Raw genomic sequence first — 14,094 nt, 5'->3', positions numbered from 1 at the left:
CCTTTCTCCTGATAGTTATTCCATTGTTAGTGAGGTAAATCTTACTAGACTATGGGTTTGTGGGATGAGTTTATTTTGTGGATTTGATATGGAAGAACAAACGATAGCACACAGCTTAAGGTGACGTGTATAGGCCTCTCATATATTTATATTTACAATTATTTCTCTTAATTCTGTGTTCTACTCTAGGCAATGATTTCTTTCCAGCAAAAGATTTTAAATTTGATCAAATATTTCAGAAGACAATGGCCCTTGTTTTCAAACTCTGAAAGGACTACTGTATGTGGAGCCGACTGCATGCTGACAGCATTACAACTGTCCATGGCTGAAGTCAATAAACAGGTTAGCATTCTTTCTGTACGCTCTTGGGGCTTAGTGTGACTTAAACTTGATTTGCTTACTAAACTTTCAGTTTATCTATTTAAAACAGTTGTTTTGGTCATTTCAGTGTTGTTTTTGATCTGAGGGTTAGATGCAGCAAGATGTTATAAAATAATGATTAAGTACTTTGTCAAATCAGAGCTTACAGAAAGATGGGAGAAGTGTTTTAAGTTCTTTTAATGTAAATCCTCAACTGTAATAGTAAACACTAGTGTATTTTGTCTGATTGCCTAACTTCAATTCTGCAGCAGAGTTGGGGGTTGAGGTGTGTCGGTTGAGGGGTTGTCCTCCAATCAAGGAGTCCCCAGGGTGAGGAGAAAGCTGCTAGGAGTCCCCAGCCTTTGTGAAAGTGGCCGGAGAGACATGGGTGGGCCAGGAGCAGCAGCAGCCACCCATTTATGCACAAAGGTGACCACAGGGAGTGTGAGCAAACAGGAAAGCTGGTTTAAGGCTGGAGGGTACCTGTTCTCTCTCTTCTGGGACAGTACTCTGTTGAAAGAAACTTGGTGACAGTATACTGCAACGGCTGAGCTGAGGTTGTAACCTAGGGAGGGTGGCCACAACCTTCACGTGCAGATGCATGCACCTAAACAGGCTTCCTGAGGGGTGAAATTGCTGCCCTGATCTTTTGTTGCAGGGATCTCCAGAATCTGCAAGTCCGCACAGGGGCTGAGGGCAGAAGTGGATGTCATAGATACAAGTGTGTCCATCTCAACAAACTTTTCCAGCAAATGGCTGGGTTGAAAGAGGAAATTGCCAGGCAGCACTGAATCCTGGAGTTGGAGAGTTATGTATGGTGTTTTGTTCTGACACAAGCTGAAAGACTGCCTTGACTTAGCTTCCTCCCCTTGCAGGGATTTAAGCTAGCTTTCTGGTCTGGAAAAGGAGAGGGTGTGGGTAATGATTCAGACTCAGGAAGGGACTACCCCATAAAGTTGTTCGAACCAACCACCTGCATTAGAACCAGTGCCACCAAAGCTTCTAAAGAAGAAGGGTGTTAGTGACTGGGGATTCCTTGATGAGAGACAATGAATTATCCATTTGCTGTTTGGATAACGTCTCTAGGGAGGTTTGCCACCTACCTACAGGTCTTCATTTGTGATATCAATAAGAAACTTTACTGTGCACAGTAAAGCTGGAGTGCTATTGTCCTGCTCTTTTGAGACTGGTTGCATGAGGCTGAAAAAAGAAAACAAAGTCTCAAAAGCAACTTTATCACTCAGAAAGATGTTGCAGGGTCTAGAGTGCAGATAATGTTCTCTATCCTCCTACTTGGAGGCTGGGACACAGGAAGAAAGCAGTGAAGGGATCAGGTGAATCATTGGCTTTGTAGATGGTACTGCTTTCAGGGTTTTGTGTTGTGATCTCAGTTGCACCTTCAAGAGAGTGAGTATACTGATGTTAGATGGAACACAAGTGATCAGATGGAGCAAGCCTGTTTTGTCTGGCATGTTGGCCGGCTGGACTGATTAGCAGAGCTTTAAGCTAGATTTGATGGAGGAAGGGGAGTTGTTTTGAATGACAGAGAATCATAGAATTACCAAGGTTGGAAAAGATCATCCAGTGCAACCATCCACCTATCACCAATATTTCCCGCTAAACCATGTCCCTCAGTACAACATAGAAACATCTCTTGAACGCCTCCAGGGTTGATGACTCCACCATCTCCCTGAGCAGAAAAGCCAGGAGACACCATCACTTTATGAAGCAGTAGGAAAAAAACTCAGAATTGCTCTAAAGGAATTGAGGAAGGCTTTTCAAAAAAGATAACACTGCTGATTAGCCCACCTGAAGTGCCTCTATACCAATGCACGTGGCGTGGGAAATAAACAAGAGGGATTAGAAACAATGGAGCAATTAAAAACCTATGACTTAATTGTTATCTCAGAAACATGGTGGGAAGTATAATGCAATTGGAATACTGTAGTCAGGGAGTGCAATCTTTGTAGAAGGGATAAGCAGAGAATGAGGGGAGTGAGTGTTGCCCTTTGCGTTAAGAAATTGATAGGTTGCAAAGAGCTGTCCTGACTTTTTTGTTTCTTCCCAACTGCTTGATCCCTTTGCTGTGAATGTCTTTGGCTCTGAACAGCACTGCTTAGCAGCAACTTTGCTGTGTTATCAACATTGTTTTTCTCTTGAGGACCAAAAAATAGTCTCATACCAGACGTTCTGAAGAAAACAACTATGTCCCAGCTGAAACTAAGGCACTATGAAACATAACACTGCAATGTCTATCATGCAATGAAAGTCCAGAACTTTTTGAACTTCCTTTGGGTATTAGTCAGCTGGCATATGCTTATTGCAAAACATCATATTTTTATTAACATTCCCTTTAAAACCAGATACTCTTGACAACTGACTGTGTAAGCAATAGAGTGCACTGTCACAGTGAGTGCCTGATGGTACAAGTTAGCACCTGGAGTGAAATTCTACTTGAATTTCAAATATTCTTCCAGTGCTAATATAAACTTCGCTAATCTCTGCAGGTCCTTGGTCTTGCAAGGAAAGGTTTTGATTTACTAGGTACCATATTTAAACTGTACTATAGTTTAGCTTGAAAAATTCTTTCAGAAGTAAGAAAATAGTGAGACAACCTTTTTTTTTTCTTTTTTTTTTCTTCAACCTACTATTGTTTTGATTTTCTTGAAGGTGTTTACAATGTGGTTACAAATTTAGGTTTTGGAGAAGTTGGAGTGGAAAACATGCTCTATAGAAAATGTATGACATTAATTTTCTTGCAATCTCTGGAATAGCAGGCATGTTCATAATACTGAATTATGCTAAAAACCACATGCCAACTTGAAGATGGCTATAGGGCCAATTTCTGAATTGCAGAGGTTAGAAGTGTGTACATAGTCCTGCACCCCAAGCCTTATCTTTTGTTTCCGTTACCATAGCTCAGTCTAACTAGTAGCAAATGTCTCTGCTACTGTGTAATTTCACTTACATGCAGCAAGTACAAGAGCCTGCATGCTGCTCTGGTAAAAATCTTCACAAGCCGAGGTGACCCACTGTTGCCATTACTGAAACACTTCTATTGCTTCATTATGCTCACATGCATTGAAAGTCAAAGAGTGCAGTTTTCTCCACATGGAATAATTCAATTACAGACCTCTGCTTCATCTGCACTTCTGTGTCAGATGCAAATTTGTCAGACTGCTCCTCTGCTACCATGTCACACAGCAACAAAATGTAATGGAATACTGGCAGGAAGGTTCAACCTCTACTGCCTTACCACCGACATCTGCCTATGATGTTGTGGGCCAACAAAATAAAATAGGAGGCATTACTTTTGGACCTGTCTGTGTGCTTAGGTGTGTCTTCCTTTAATGCATTCATTAGGTCTGTGGCAACACTATCAATATTATCTAAGAGTAGAAGTGTATTAGCATTGGGGGGGGCGGGGGGGGGGAGGAATTGATTTTGCATGTAATACTCCTGTGAAAGTCAATGTCTGTTTCTGTCAGCGAAGTTCAAAATATATGCCTGGTATTTTAAAGACCAGGAATGAGGACTGCAAATTCCAAAAAGTCAACTGTAAGGCAAAACCATTGAAAGAACTTCAGTTATAAGTAATGTTTCATTCATTACAAATGCAAATATTTAGATTATAATAGTTTTTCTTTGAAGACATATATGCAACGTGTTTTAAAGTAATTTTTAAAACTACTAAATATAAAATATTTTTTTTATTGTTGTTTTATTAGCACCATGGAGATTTTGCAGTATCACTCAGTGATGTGATGGAAACTTGGAAATATTTGTTACATGACAAACTAGGATTATTGTATGAGAACATGGAAGAACCTGAAAATTATGCTGACTTTAAAAAGGCCTATCATACCTTCCTAGCAAGCAGCAATATGCTAGATATAATAGACATATATCAAAAGTGCTGTGCTCTTGCACTTGTCTCTGAAGATGAAAGCATTGCCCCCGTAAGTATTTTGTTTGATTAATCTCTGATATTATTTTGACACTTCCGATAATGATTATGGATTTACAATCCTTCTAAAATATGTGCAGAAGTCCTGAATTATTCACAAGTTACTTGCTTTTTCTGTGTGGGAAACAGGTGTGTTTAAACTATTAAATCTTTTAAAGACTCGTAAGACTATTCAAAAATTACTTCTTTCTGTCATTCTGCTGGATGTCTAGATCTCCTCTCCAGAAGTTTTTCTGCCAGAAAAAGAAAAGCCGACTGTAGAAATTTGATATGACTGGATCAAATCTTAATGATTAACATGCTACGGAATTTTGGATATATGTTGCTATGCAGCCCCAATATTGTTTTTGTTATTAAAAAAAACACACTTGTAAACAAAAAAGTTCTCCATATTCTACACATAGCTTCATTTGATGTTTTTTTGGGAAACCAGAAGAGATTCCTCTTCAGCTACTCAGTCAAGCATCTGTTGCAGTTTATTGCAATTCAGTTATTGTAACTCTGCATGTAAGGCCATGCTGTAGGCTAGAGAAGTTGTAGTGTGTAGTCCAATCTGACTATGAAAATAGCACAAATTTGATTAATCTTTACCAGATCAAAATATATTGAATAATATATTAGCTGCTGGAAGGTACAAAAAAAAAATTGAGTCCAACTGTTAGACTATTTTAGGACTGATCCAAAGTTAAAACATGTCATTAAGAACGTTATCTAAATGCCTCTTAAACACAAACAGGCATGGAATGTCAGCCACCTCTTTAGGATTCCTGTTCCAATGTCTAACTAATCCCTCTGTAATTAAATTTTTCATAATGTCTAGTAAGTTTCTGACTGATGCAGCTTTGAAATGCTCTCATGTGTCCTGTCACTAGATACCAAGGAGAAAAGGTGAACAATTCCCTCTCCACTTCCCCTCCTCAGCAATAAGAGCAATAAGATCATTCCTCAACCTCCTTTTCACCAAGTTTAATGAACACAATATTCACAGTTGTTCCTCACAGGATATGCCTTCCAGCTCTTTTAACCAATTTTGTTGCCTTCTCTACACACAGTCAAGTATCTTAATGTCCTTTTTAGAATGTGGAGTCCAGAACAGAATATTTGAGGTGAGACAGCACCAATGCTAACTATAGTTGGAGAATGACCTCTTTTGATTGTTTGGCTATGCCGTGTTTAATGTACTCCAAAATGCTGATTTCTTTCTTGGCTGCCAGGGAATGTTGCTGACTTATGTTGAGCCAGCTGTCAACCAGAGTCCCCACACCCCTTTCTGCAGGACTCCTCTCCAGCCACTTGTGTTGTAGGCTGTACGTATGTCTGACATTACTCAATTCCAAAAGCAGAATCCAACATTTGTTCTTGATAAATTTCATACTGTTGCTAATAGCCCAATGGTTCTGATCAATGTAGGTCCCTTTTCTAAAAGCCTTTTGTATCTTCAGAGAGTCAATAACACATACCAGTTTAGTATCATCAGTAAATTTTGGAAAGATGCATTTAACTCCATAGAAATCATTGATGAAAATGTTGAATAGAACTGGTGTCAAGACTGAGCCTTGGAGAATGTTGCTAGTGACTTGTCACCAACCAGATGTAGTCTTGTCTTTACTACAACACTTCAAGCCTTATTGTTCAGCCAGTTTTTCACCCAGCATACAGTGTGCCTGTTTGTCTCAAACTTGGACAGTTTCTCCAGAAAGACTGTGAGGGACAGTATCAAAAGCACTGTAAAATACAGAAAAACTACTTCTACTGTCTTCCTTTTGTCCACAGGGAGATCTTATCATGGAAGGATATCAAATTAGTGAGATGAGGCTTTCTTATCTTGAGCTCTTGTGGGCTGGGCTGATGATTGGGTTGTGTTAGCAGCAACTAAAAAACTTTGAAATATAAGCATGCTATATGAGTTTGATTTTTGTGCTCTCTAGAGCACGGAAAGATCAAAGGCAAAGGATTTTGATAAAAAAAATATTAAAATAAAATAAACTTTGGGTTTAGATTCAACTATTTCTGCCTTGTATGAAAAATTACAGAGAAGAGTTAACTGTCTGCTTGCAGGAAGGTAAACTGAATTATTAGATAAAAACTAGGAAATAAAAAATAAAATATTTCAATTGCTTTGAGGAACTCTTCCTATTGAGTCAGGAATAAAGCTGTGTCTGTGGAAAAAATAGTCAAATACTGGAACAGGCTCTTATGAGAAGATATGGAATCTCATCTTCAGAAATACTGAAATATAGAAATTCTGTTATAAGATTCAATGACAGGTATGCTTGTAACAAGTTTGCCGCTTCCTTAAACGGAGAGAACCTCCACACAAACATTCCAATTCCTGGATACAAAAGAAGTTACAGGCAGGATTGAAGTTCAGGAAGGTCTCATTTTCTAATTTCTTTTTTCAGTGTAAAAAACTTGAGAAGATTAATGGGCTTTTCATATCCGTGGTGCAATGTTAGCTTTTTTTTCTGAAAGACAAGAAGCTGCTTTCAGTGCAAGTGTCTTATAGAAGTGTACAAGATCTGTAAGTTAATTTGAATCTTTACACCTGATTTCTCTATAAACATTTAGACTTCTGAAGATTAAAGAAAAAGTAAGTTTTGGATCTCAGAAAATTAGCAAACTGTAAGAAACCATGGTTTCACTTGGTTTTAATAGTATTTCTGCTTTTTAGTCACCTTCATATTTTAACAGATTCAATTTGTTTTATTGAAGGTTCAACTGCTAGAATTTATTTCTGGTGGAATGAATGTATCAGGAAGTAATGGTTCTGTTCTTCCTTCTACATCAGTCTACAGACAGGATCAGAACACTGTGAAGGTAAAAATTATTTCTTTTTTTTTTTTTTTTGTAATGTTAAGTTTCCCACGTCTACCCAACACAATTGATATGTTACGTTGTTTCCTTTTTGCAATTATTGTTATCAAAATATTGCTAGTTTAAAAATAATAAACAAGTGTTTTCAAATTGTATCTCATCAGTGTGTGCGTGTATGGGGTAAGTACATGAACTTATACTCCGAAAAACAATCCTCTTATGGCAGGCACTTGATATGTAGATGTAATCTGCCTTTAAGTGCCTTTAAACATTGTTTTTCAAATATACTATCATTGAAACATAGTCTTATTAACTGAGAATTAAATGGTTTGCCTGATGTTGCCAAATGAAGTGCTAAGTGGTGTAAACTTATTAGGTTTCATCACCTTGTTTTCGTTAGCTCGTATTTACTTCTTTATGGAAGAAATCTGGATAGCAACTGTAGTGGTAGCTGTAGCAAAGCAAGTCTTGTTTATCCCAGTGGATGACTGGAGACTTTTGGGGAACACTTGATTCAACCCCCCAAATAAGAATCTGAAAATACTGTATTGCAGTACTTGAAGTGCCAGAGCTTTTGCCATTTCCAGGCTTACTTTCCTCATCAGAAGTAGCAATTTCAATGCAGTGTGTAGACACACCTTAAAAAATAATTCTCAACATGTGAGCAAACTTTGTCCCAGCAATATATCAGGCTGAAAAAGTGCTTCAGTGAAATGCAGTTTGGTGCTTTTCTGTTTTTTCACTAGTTCTTCCCTAGATAGCACTTCTACCACTAAGATAATGGCTTGCTTGACATAGGCATGTGTAGAAAAAAAATATTCCTTGCCCTTTTTTTCTTTCTCTTGAATCTGTCCTCTTAAGCTGCTACAACTACATATTTTTGAATTCCTATTGAATAAGAAAAAAATATGTAGCAAATAAAACTTTCCTCATTAACTTTCTTTTCATCAATAGTCTTTTTTCTTTTTTTCTTATGATAAATGTAAATTTTTTTTCAGTTCTGGGACTGTTGTTCTTACAGGATCCTGAACAGTGCTGCAATATAAGTAATTATATTGATATAATTTGATTATGTGGGTGAAGTTGGATATAAAATTTTAATTCTTCAATCAGTGAGGCTTCTATGATTGATATCCCTGGGAGTCAAGGGGAAAATCAGTGAATCTGAGCTGGAGCTGGTGAGGTGATGAAAATTTTAGCCTACTTGAAATTAATGTAAATCCTTTATGTGGTTTCACGGTATTACAATTTTACTTTGGGATATAAAAGGATTATCTGTTAGGAGATCTCTAAGCAGAAATAGATATCCAATTGTAATAGCTAGATGTCATAGAATCATAGAATGTCTTAATATGGAAAGAAAATTAAAGATCATCTCGTTCCAACCCCTTCCATGAGGAGGACTGCCACCCACCACATCAGACTGCCCAGGGCCCCATCCAACCTGACCTTGAATGCCTTCAGTGATGGAGCATCCACAGCTTTTCTGGGCATCCTGTGTCAGTGTGATTATTCAAGTATAATACACATAATTTGAACGCATATTAATCATGCTTGCTTTTGTCAAACTTCCAGAATTCCCATATATGAAATAATAATTTGAAATTATGCAAAGTGAGACACTTTTATAAAAGTCTTATTACTAGCACACATGTAATTTAGCAGCAGGGTGACCAATTAATGTTGATGCTTTCTTATACAGGTGATGGTCTTTGCCAAGAAGTGTTTTTATTCATATTTAAGCCTGTTGGTGAATTCTAAGGATGATCTGGCTCTAGCTCGTATTCTAAACGTTCCTGACAGAGGACTTGATAGAGAAGCCTTCACTAAACTAAAACATGCCTCACAGGAGAGAAAAATGTCAATTTTCCTGGTATGTGAATCCAATGAAACTTGTTGTAGATCAGAGATGATGAAATAGATTTATAAACATGAAATGTTGCTTTAGTCTCATCTGCGAGACTAACATTTGCAAACCAAGTCAAACACCATCATAAAGAGTGTTTCAAGGCTTAAAAACCAAGAAAACCAGCACAAGAGATTTCATCTGATAAAATAGATGATTGGTCATGAGATCTGAAGATACCCCCCCAAAAAATATCTCTGCCTGTGAACCGCTAAAATATGATGTGGTAAAAACAAGAATCTCTTGACAAAAAGAATCTATTAATAATATATTTAGAGTGTTGCAAGTACATACTTTGGTTAAATGGAAAAAACACAATTTTTCTGTGCATTTGTTAAACTGTAACCTAACATTTCTTTGCACAAAATGCCTTTTGGAGAGCAATCTGAAGAAATAAAATCCAGTGCTTGATATGTAGATAAAAGACTAAGATTTGAAGGAACAGTACTGCTGTTTTTTCAGCTCTGACTCAGAATTTTTGGAGTGTAATACTTGCCATTCATTTACAGCTTGATCAGTCTTGAAACATTCTTCAAGATGTGATTGATATGGGATATTCTTGCTCATGTTATTCTCAAAGGCACAGGGCTGGAGAGAAAAGGATGGTGTTCTCCCTTACACAGGAACAAGAAAAAATTACAGCATCAGTATATAGTACTCAGAGAGGTTTGGAGCTAAAGAATCTAGTTTTGTATGTGAGGTAAATTTATATTTATAATTAGAGCAGTTATAGCCAGCACAGAGCCATCTCAAAAATAGATGAGTAAGATTTCTTTCTCCAGAGAATCACTGTAGTCCCTCATATTCAAATAATCAAATTTTGCATACACAGTGGGATCTGTGCAGTAGACCAAGGAAAAATAGTATGGGTATATAAAAGTCACTGAAGCAGCTGCACTATTGCTTCAGATTTTACAGTTGAAAAATACGGAAAATTTGTGAAATCTCAGTTCCAGGATTAATTATTTGAACTCCTAACGCTCTGTTAAAATTGTATATGAAAAAAAAAAAGTTGTGTTTGGACTGGATTTATTGCTTCTTCCTCCCAGCTGCCAGAGGGGAAACTTCTCTACTGTGTAAAGAAGTTGTCTTTTCTGGCATCTGTGTCTTGTAGAAGTCCTGCAAAGCCAGAATATTTTCCATTGGAAGGCAAGGTCCTATGAACCATATTTATCCAGAAGAAATCTTTAGTGCAAAAGCAGGAATACTGGCAGGTTTATTCCCTTTGCTAGAGTAATTCCAGTTGTATTCTTTACAGTCCCAAGAGCTTTATGATTTAATTGTGTAGTATGAAATTAAATTGTACAGGTAGAATTAATTTTACTGTATCTGTAAAGTATTTTAGGTTCTTATCTTCAGCTTCTTATGGAGAGATTTATTTTATTTAACTGTTGGCTTAAAGTGTAAGGGGTTACACTGTGAAGTGTGCTGCTGTTGTGATTTAACCTGGCAGACAGCTCAGCACCACACAGCTGTTTGCTCACTCTCTTTGCATTCCAGTAGGATGAAGGAGAGAATCAGGAAAAAAAAATAGATATAATTGGTTGAAATTATAAATATTACAAAGATGGAAAAGGATGAGAGAAATAATAGTAACGATAAGAACATTTCACTGTGCATCACATGCATACATAAATTGTTCACCACCCATTGACTAATGTTCAGCCAGACCCTGAGCAGCAGCAGCTCCCCCACCCCAAATTCCCCCAGTTTTATATTTGTATGATGTCATATGGTATGGAATATCCCTTTGGCCAGTTTCGGTCAGCAGTCGTGGTTCTGTCCCTTCACAGCTTCTTGTGCACCCCCCACCCTCTCGCTGGCAGGACAGCATGAAAAGCTGAAATATCCTTGACGCTGTGTAGCACTACTGAGCAGCAACTTAAACATAAGTATGTTATCAATGTTGTTTTTTTGCTAAAGCTAAAACATAACATCATAGCAGACAATATGAAGAAAATCTATTCTGTCTCAGTTGAAACTAGGTCAATATCCGCTTCTTATTCTGTATTGTTTACATAATACTCAAGTCCCACACTTTCCAATACATCCCAATTAATTACCATCACCTTTTCTGCCTTCTGATATATACACACAGATATTGTTCCCATAGTCTTTAGGCCATTTCTCTATACTGTCTGTGGAGTTGACTTAATTTGTGACTTTGGACTCCATCTATTGTAACAGTTCTTCAGGACAGGAGGGTTGTTGGATGTCGCATGCATCTACTAGATGCTGTAAAGAAAATCAGCTCCATCCCAATTGAAACCAGGACAACTGCTGATGGGGCATCTCTTATTTCCAGAGTCTCTACTGTATATAAAATATAGGGAAACTTTCAGAATGGAGTATCTGTGATGCTAGAACCTTTGGCTATCATAATATATATATATAGAAACTTTGAATATTCATAGTATTTATTTCTACCCCTAAAAATAAATATAATTCTCAAGTCAATCTTTATGTGCTTGTATTAAATGTTCCTAGGTTGTAAACAACCCTCTAAATGTAAGATTTGTTTTTGTTATGTAAGTACAAGCATTTAAAGAGCAACAACAAAAACAAAACTATGCAATTTTAATAAAGTAGATGTTTTTTTCCAAGGCATCAATGTAAGTATCAAATCAGCTGGATCATTTTCATTTAACTTGTAAGTACTTTAAAGCCCAACTTTAGGTATTCGGCTTGCAAATATATGGAGAGATGTAAACAGCTTGCAATTAAAAGGTATTCTCTTGATTTCCATTAGATTTCTATTATTATCCAGCTATTATGCAGTTTACGTATCTGTAGGAAGTCACTTCAAAATATGTTCATTTTCTAAATATTTCTCCTAATAGATGGCAACATCTTTTATCCGAACAGTAGAACATGGAGGAAAAGGCTGTGCAGCTTCATTATTTGATCCTCTAAGAGCCCATATAAAGGGGCTTTCTAACTTCATTAATTTTATTGACAAGCTGGGAGAAATTGTTGGTGAAATTCCAGATCCAAGGTAATAGAATTTCTATTGCATTTCTGTCTCTTTTGAGTAACTTCTTATTTTTCTTGTTTGTCTGGCTTGAGGAGGGGGGAACAAAAGAAGTTCTAATCACTTATTTCATAATAAATGTCTAAATCTTTAATTTTTAGCTAGAAAAATACAAATGTTTGGAAAACAGCTTGGATAAGCTTTTAGGTTTTGAGGCTAATATTTGTATTAAATTTTTATCACGTTGGTGCATGTATGTATATTTGATTAGTTCCTTAATTGTAAATGGATTTCCAAAAAATTTAAATCACGTGGGTCTGATGAAGACAAAGATCTTTTAATTTTTCTTCCTCATTTATTACTCCTATTATGTTATAGCACTTTATTTACTTTTCTATAAAGGACTCATTTCGTTCGTATTAAGAGTTGATAAATAATGACAGGCTATTTAGCTTTTCTGCTCTCTTATTTTTAACAACAGAAGCTAGTTGTATTAGTTACTTCTTGGGAAGGCTCTTGTGAAGTTTTTTGGGTTTAGATGTTTCTGAAGACTTGAAGTTAATCTTTTGAGCAGAGGTATAAATGTAAGATGAATTACAGACAAGCATCAGTATAACAGTTAATTAAACTAGGTGCTAGCATTAGGACAGTACTGGTGTTAGGGTGGAACATTCTTTTCAAATAATAGAAGTTAGCAACATTTTTCATTTATAATCAGTAATTTTTTTTTGTACGAAGTTCTAGCCCATTACCTATTATAGTTCTATGCTCAAAAATCTGTTTTAGTTTTAATAATCTGATTTATGTAGTTGTGAAAAGAAAATGTTATAGGACAACAATAAGCCTTATTTAAATTACTATTCATGTTCCATTGAAGTTGGAAGTACTTCTGAAGTTGTTTTTTTTTTTTTTTTTTTTTTTTCCCCTTCCAGTTTTTGTTTTACTTCTCAATGCTGCTTCTTGGTTTTTTCATTTGAACATTCTAGATACTAGACACAATCCGTCTATGTCTGTAATCATTAAAGAAAACTTCTGACTCAACTTCTAACATACGCTCTTTTCCTTGTTTAAGTTATGTCTGGCATTATACATTCATAAAAATAAGGAAAGAAAAAAACACTGTAGTAGACAAGTGTAGCAACTTGTCTTTCCACCCTAAAAGATTACTTTCTGATTATGTGTGATTCAGCAAATTGTAACATAAAATGCTATCTCTTGTTAATTACCCTTCTGTTTAAAATGTGAGAAAAATCAGTAGTTGCTTTGGAAAATCGGAATTTCTAATTGGGAGAATTATCTTGAGCCTGGAAATCATTTTCAACATTCATCTGTTTATTCTATTGCTTTCTCTTTTCTTCTTGTTGCTGTAGCTGCTGCCCTTTTCAGCATTCAGCATTGCACGGTCCAGACGGTTCCTGCAATGTGTTGAAGACAACTTTCTGATGCAGGTGGTGGAGGAACCGACAAGGGGAGGGCTGTTGCTGGACCTTATTCTCACTAATAAGGAAGGGCTTGTCAAGGAAGTAAAGGTCAGGGGCAACTTGGGTTGTAGTGACCATGAGAGGGTGGAGTTCAAGATCCTGAGTGGAAGAAGCAAAACAAGAAGTAGGATCGCTACCCTGGACTTTAGTAGAGCCAACTTTGATATCTTCTGGGACCTACTTGGAACCGTCCCGTGGGCAAGGGTGTTAGAAGGTAAGGGAGCCTGTGAGAGCTGGTCAGCATTCAAACAGCTCTTCTTCCAAGCTCAGGATCAGTGCATCCCTGTGAGCAAGAAATCAGGAAAGGGTGGCAGGAGACCTGTGTGAATGAGCAAAGAGCCCATGCACAAACTCAAAGGGAAGAAGAAGGCCCATGAAATGTGGCAAAAGGGTCTGACCACTTGCGAAGAATATAGAAATGTTGTCAGGGACTGCAGGAATGCGACGAAGAAGGCTAAGGCCCGCCTGGAATTGAATCTGGCAAAGGTGATAAAGGATAATAAAAAAGGCTTTTTTAAGTATGTTAACAGTAACAGGAAGACTAGAGAGAATGTGGCTCCCCTACTAAGGGAGGGGATGTTCTGGTAACGGGGGA

The 14,094-nt window shown here is 37.0% G+C and overlaps 1 protein-coding gene across 2 annotated transcripts in view; it reads left to right on the top strand.

Moving 5' to 3' along the window:
- Positions 1-14,094, top strand: part of PARPBP (PARP1 binding protein) — a 48,070-nt gene that overhangs the window by 1,217 nt on the left and 32,759 nt on the right. For both annotated transcript variants that reach the window (XM_085228155.1, XM_010713484.4), the window contains exons 2-6: positions 190-342; positions 4,089-4,319; positions 7,040-7,144; positions 8,844-9,014; positions 11,888-12,042. In XM_085228155.1, the coding sequence (XP_085084281.1) occupies positions 193-342; positions 4,089-4,319; positions 7,040-7,144; positions 8,844-9,014; positions 11,888-12,042 (812 nt within the window). In that variant the 5' untranslated portion in view covers positions 190-192. The remainder of the gene's footprint in view (positions 1-189; positions 343-4,088; positions 4,320-7,039; positions 7,145-8,843; positions 9,015-11,887; positions 12,043-14,094) is intronic.

Source organism: Meleagris gallopavo, chromosome 1 (assembly GCF_905368555.1).
Source record: "Meleagris gallopavo chromosome 1, MGAL_WU_HG_1.1, whole genome shotgun sequence".
Taxonomy (NCBI): domain Eukaryota; kingdom Metazoa; phylum Chordata; class Aves; order Galliformes; family Phasianidae; genus Meleagris; species Meleagris gallopavo.
The sequence above is the reverse complement of the archived record's forward strand: the minus strand, read 5'-3'. Positions and strand labels throughout refer to the sequence as shown.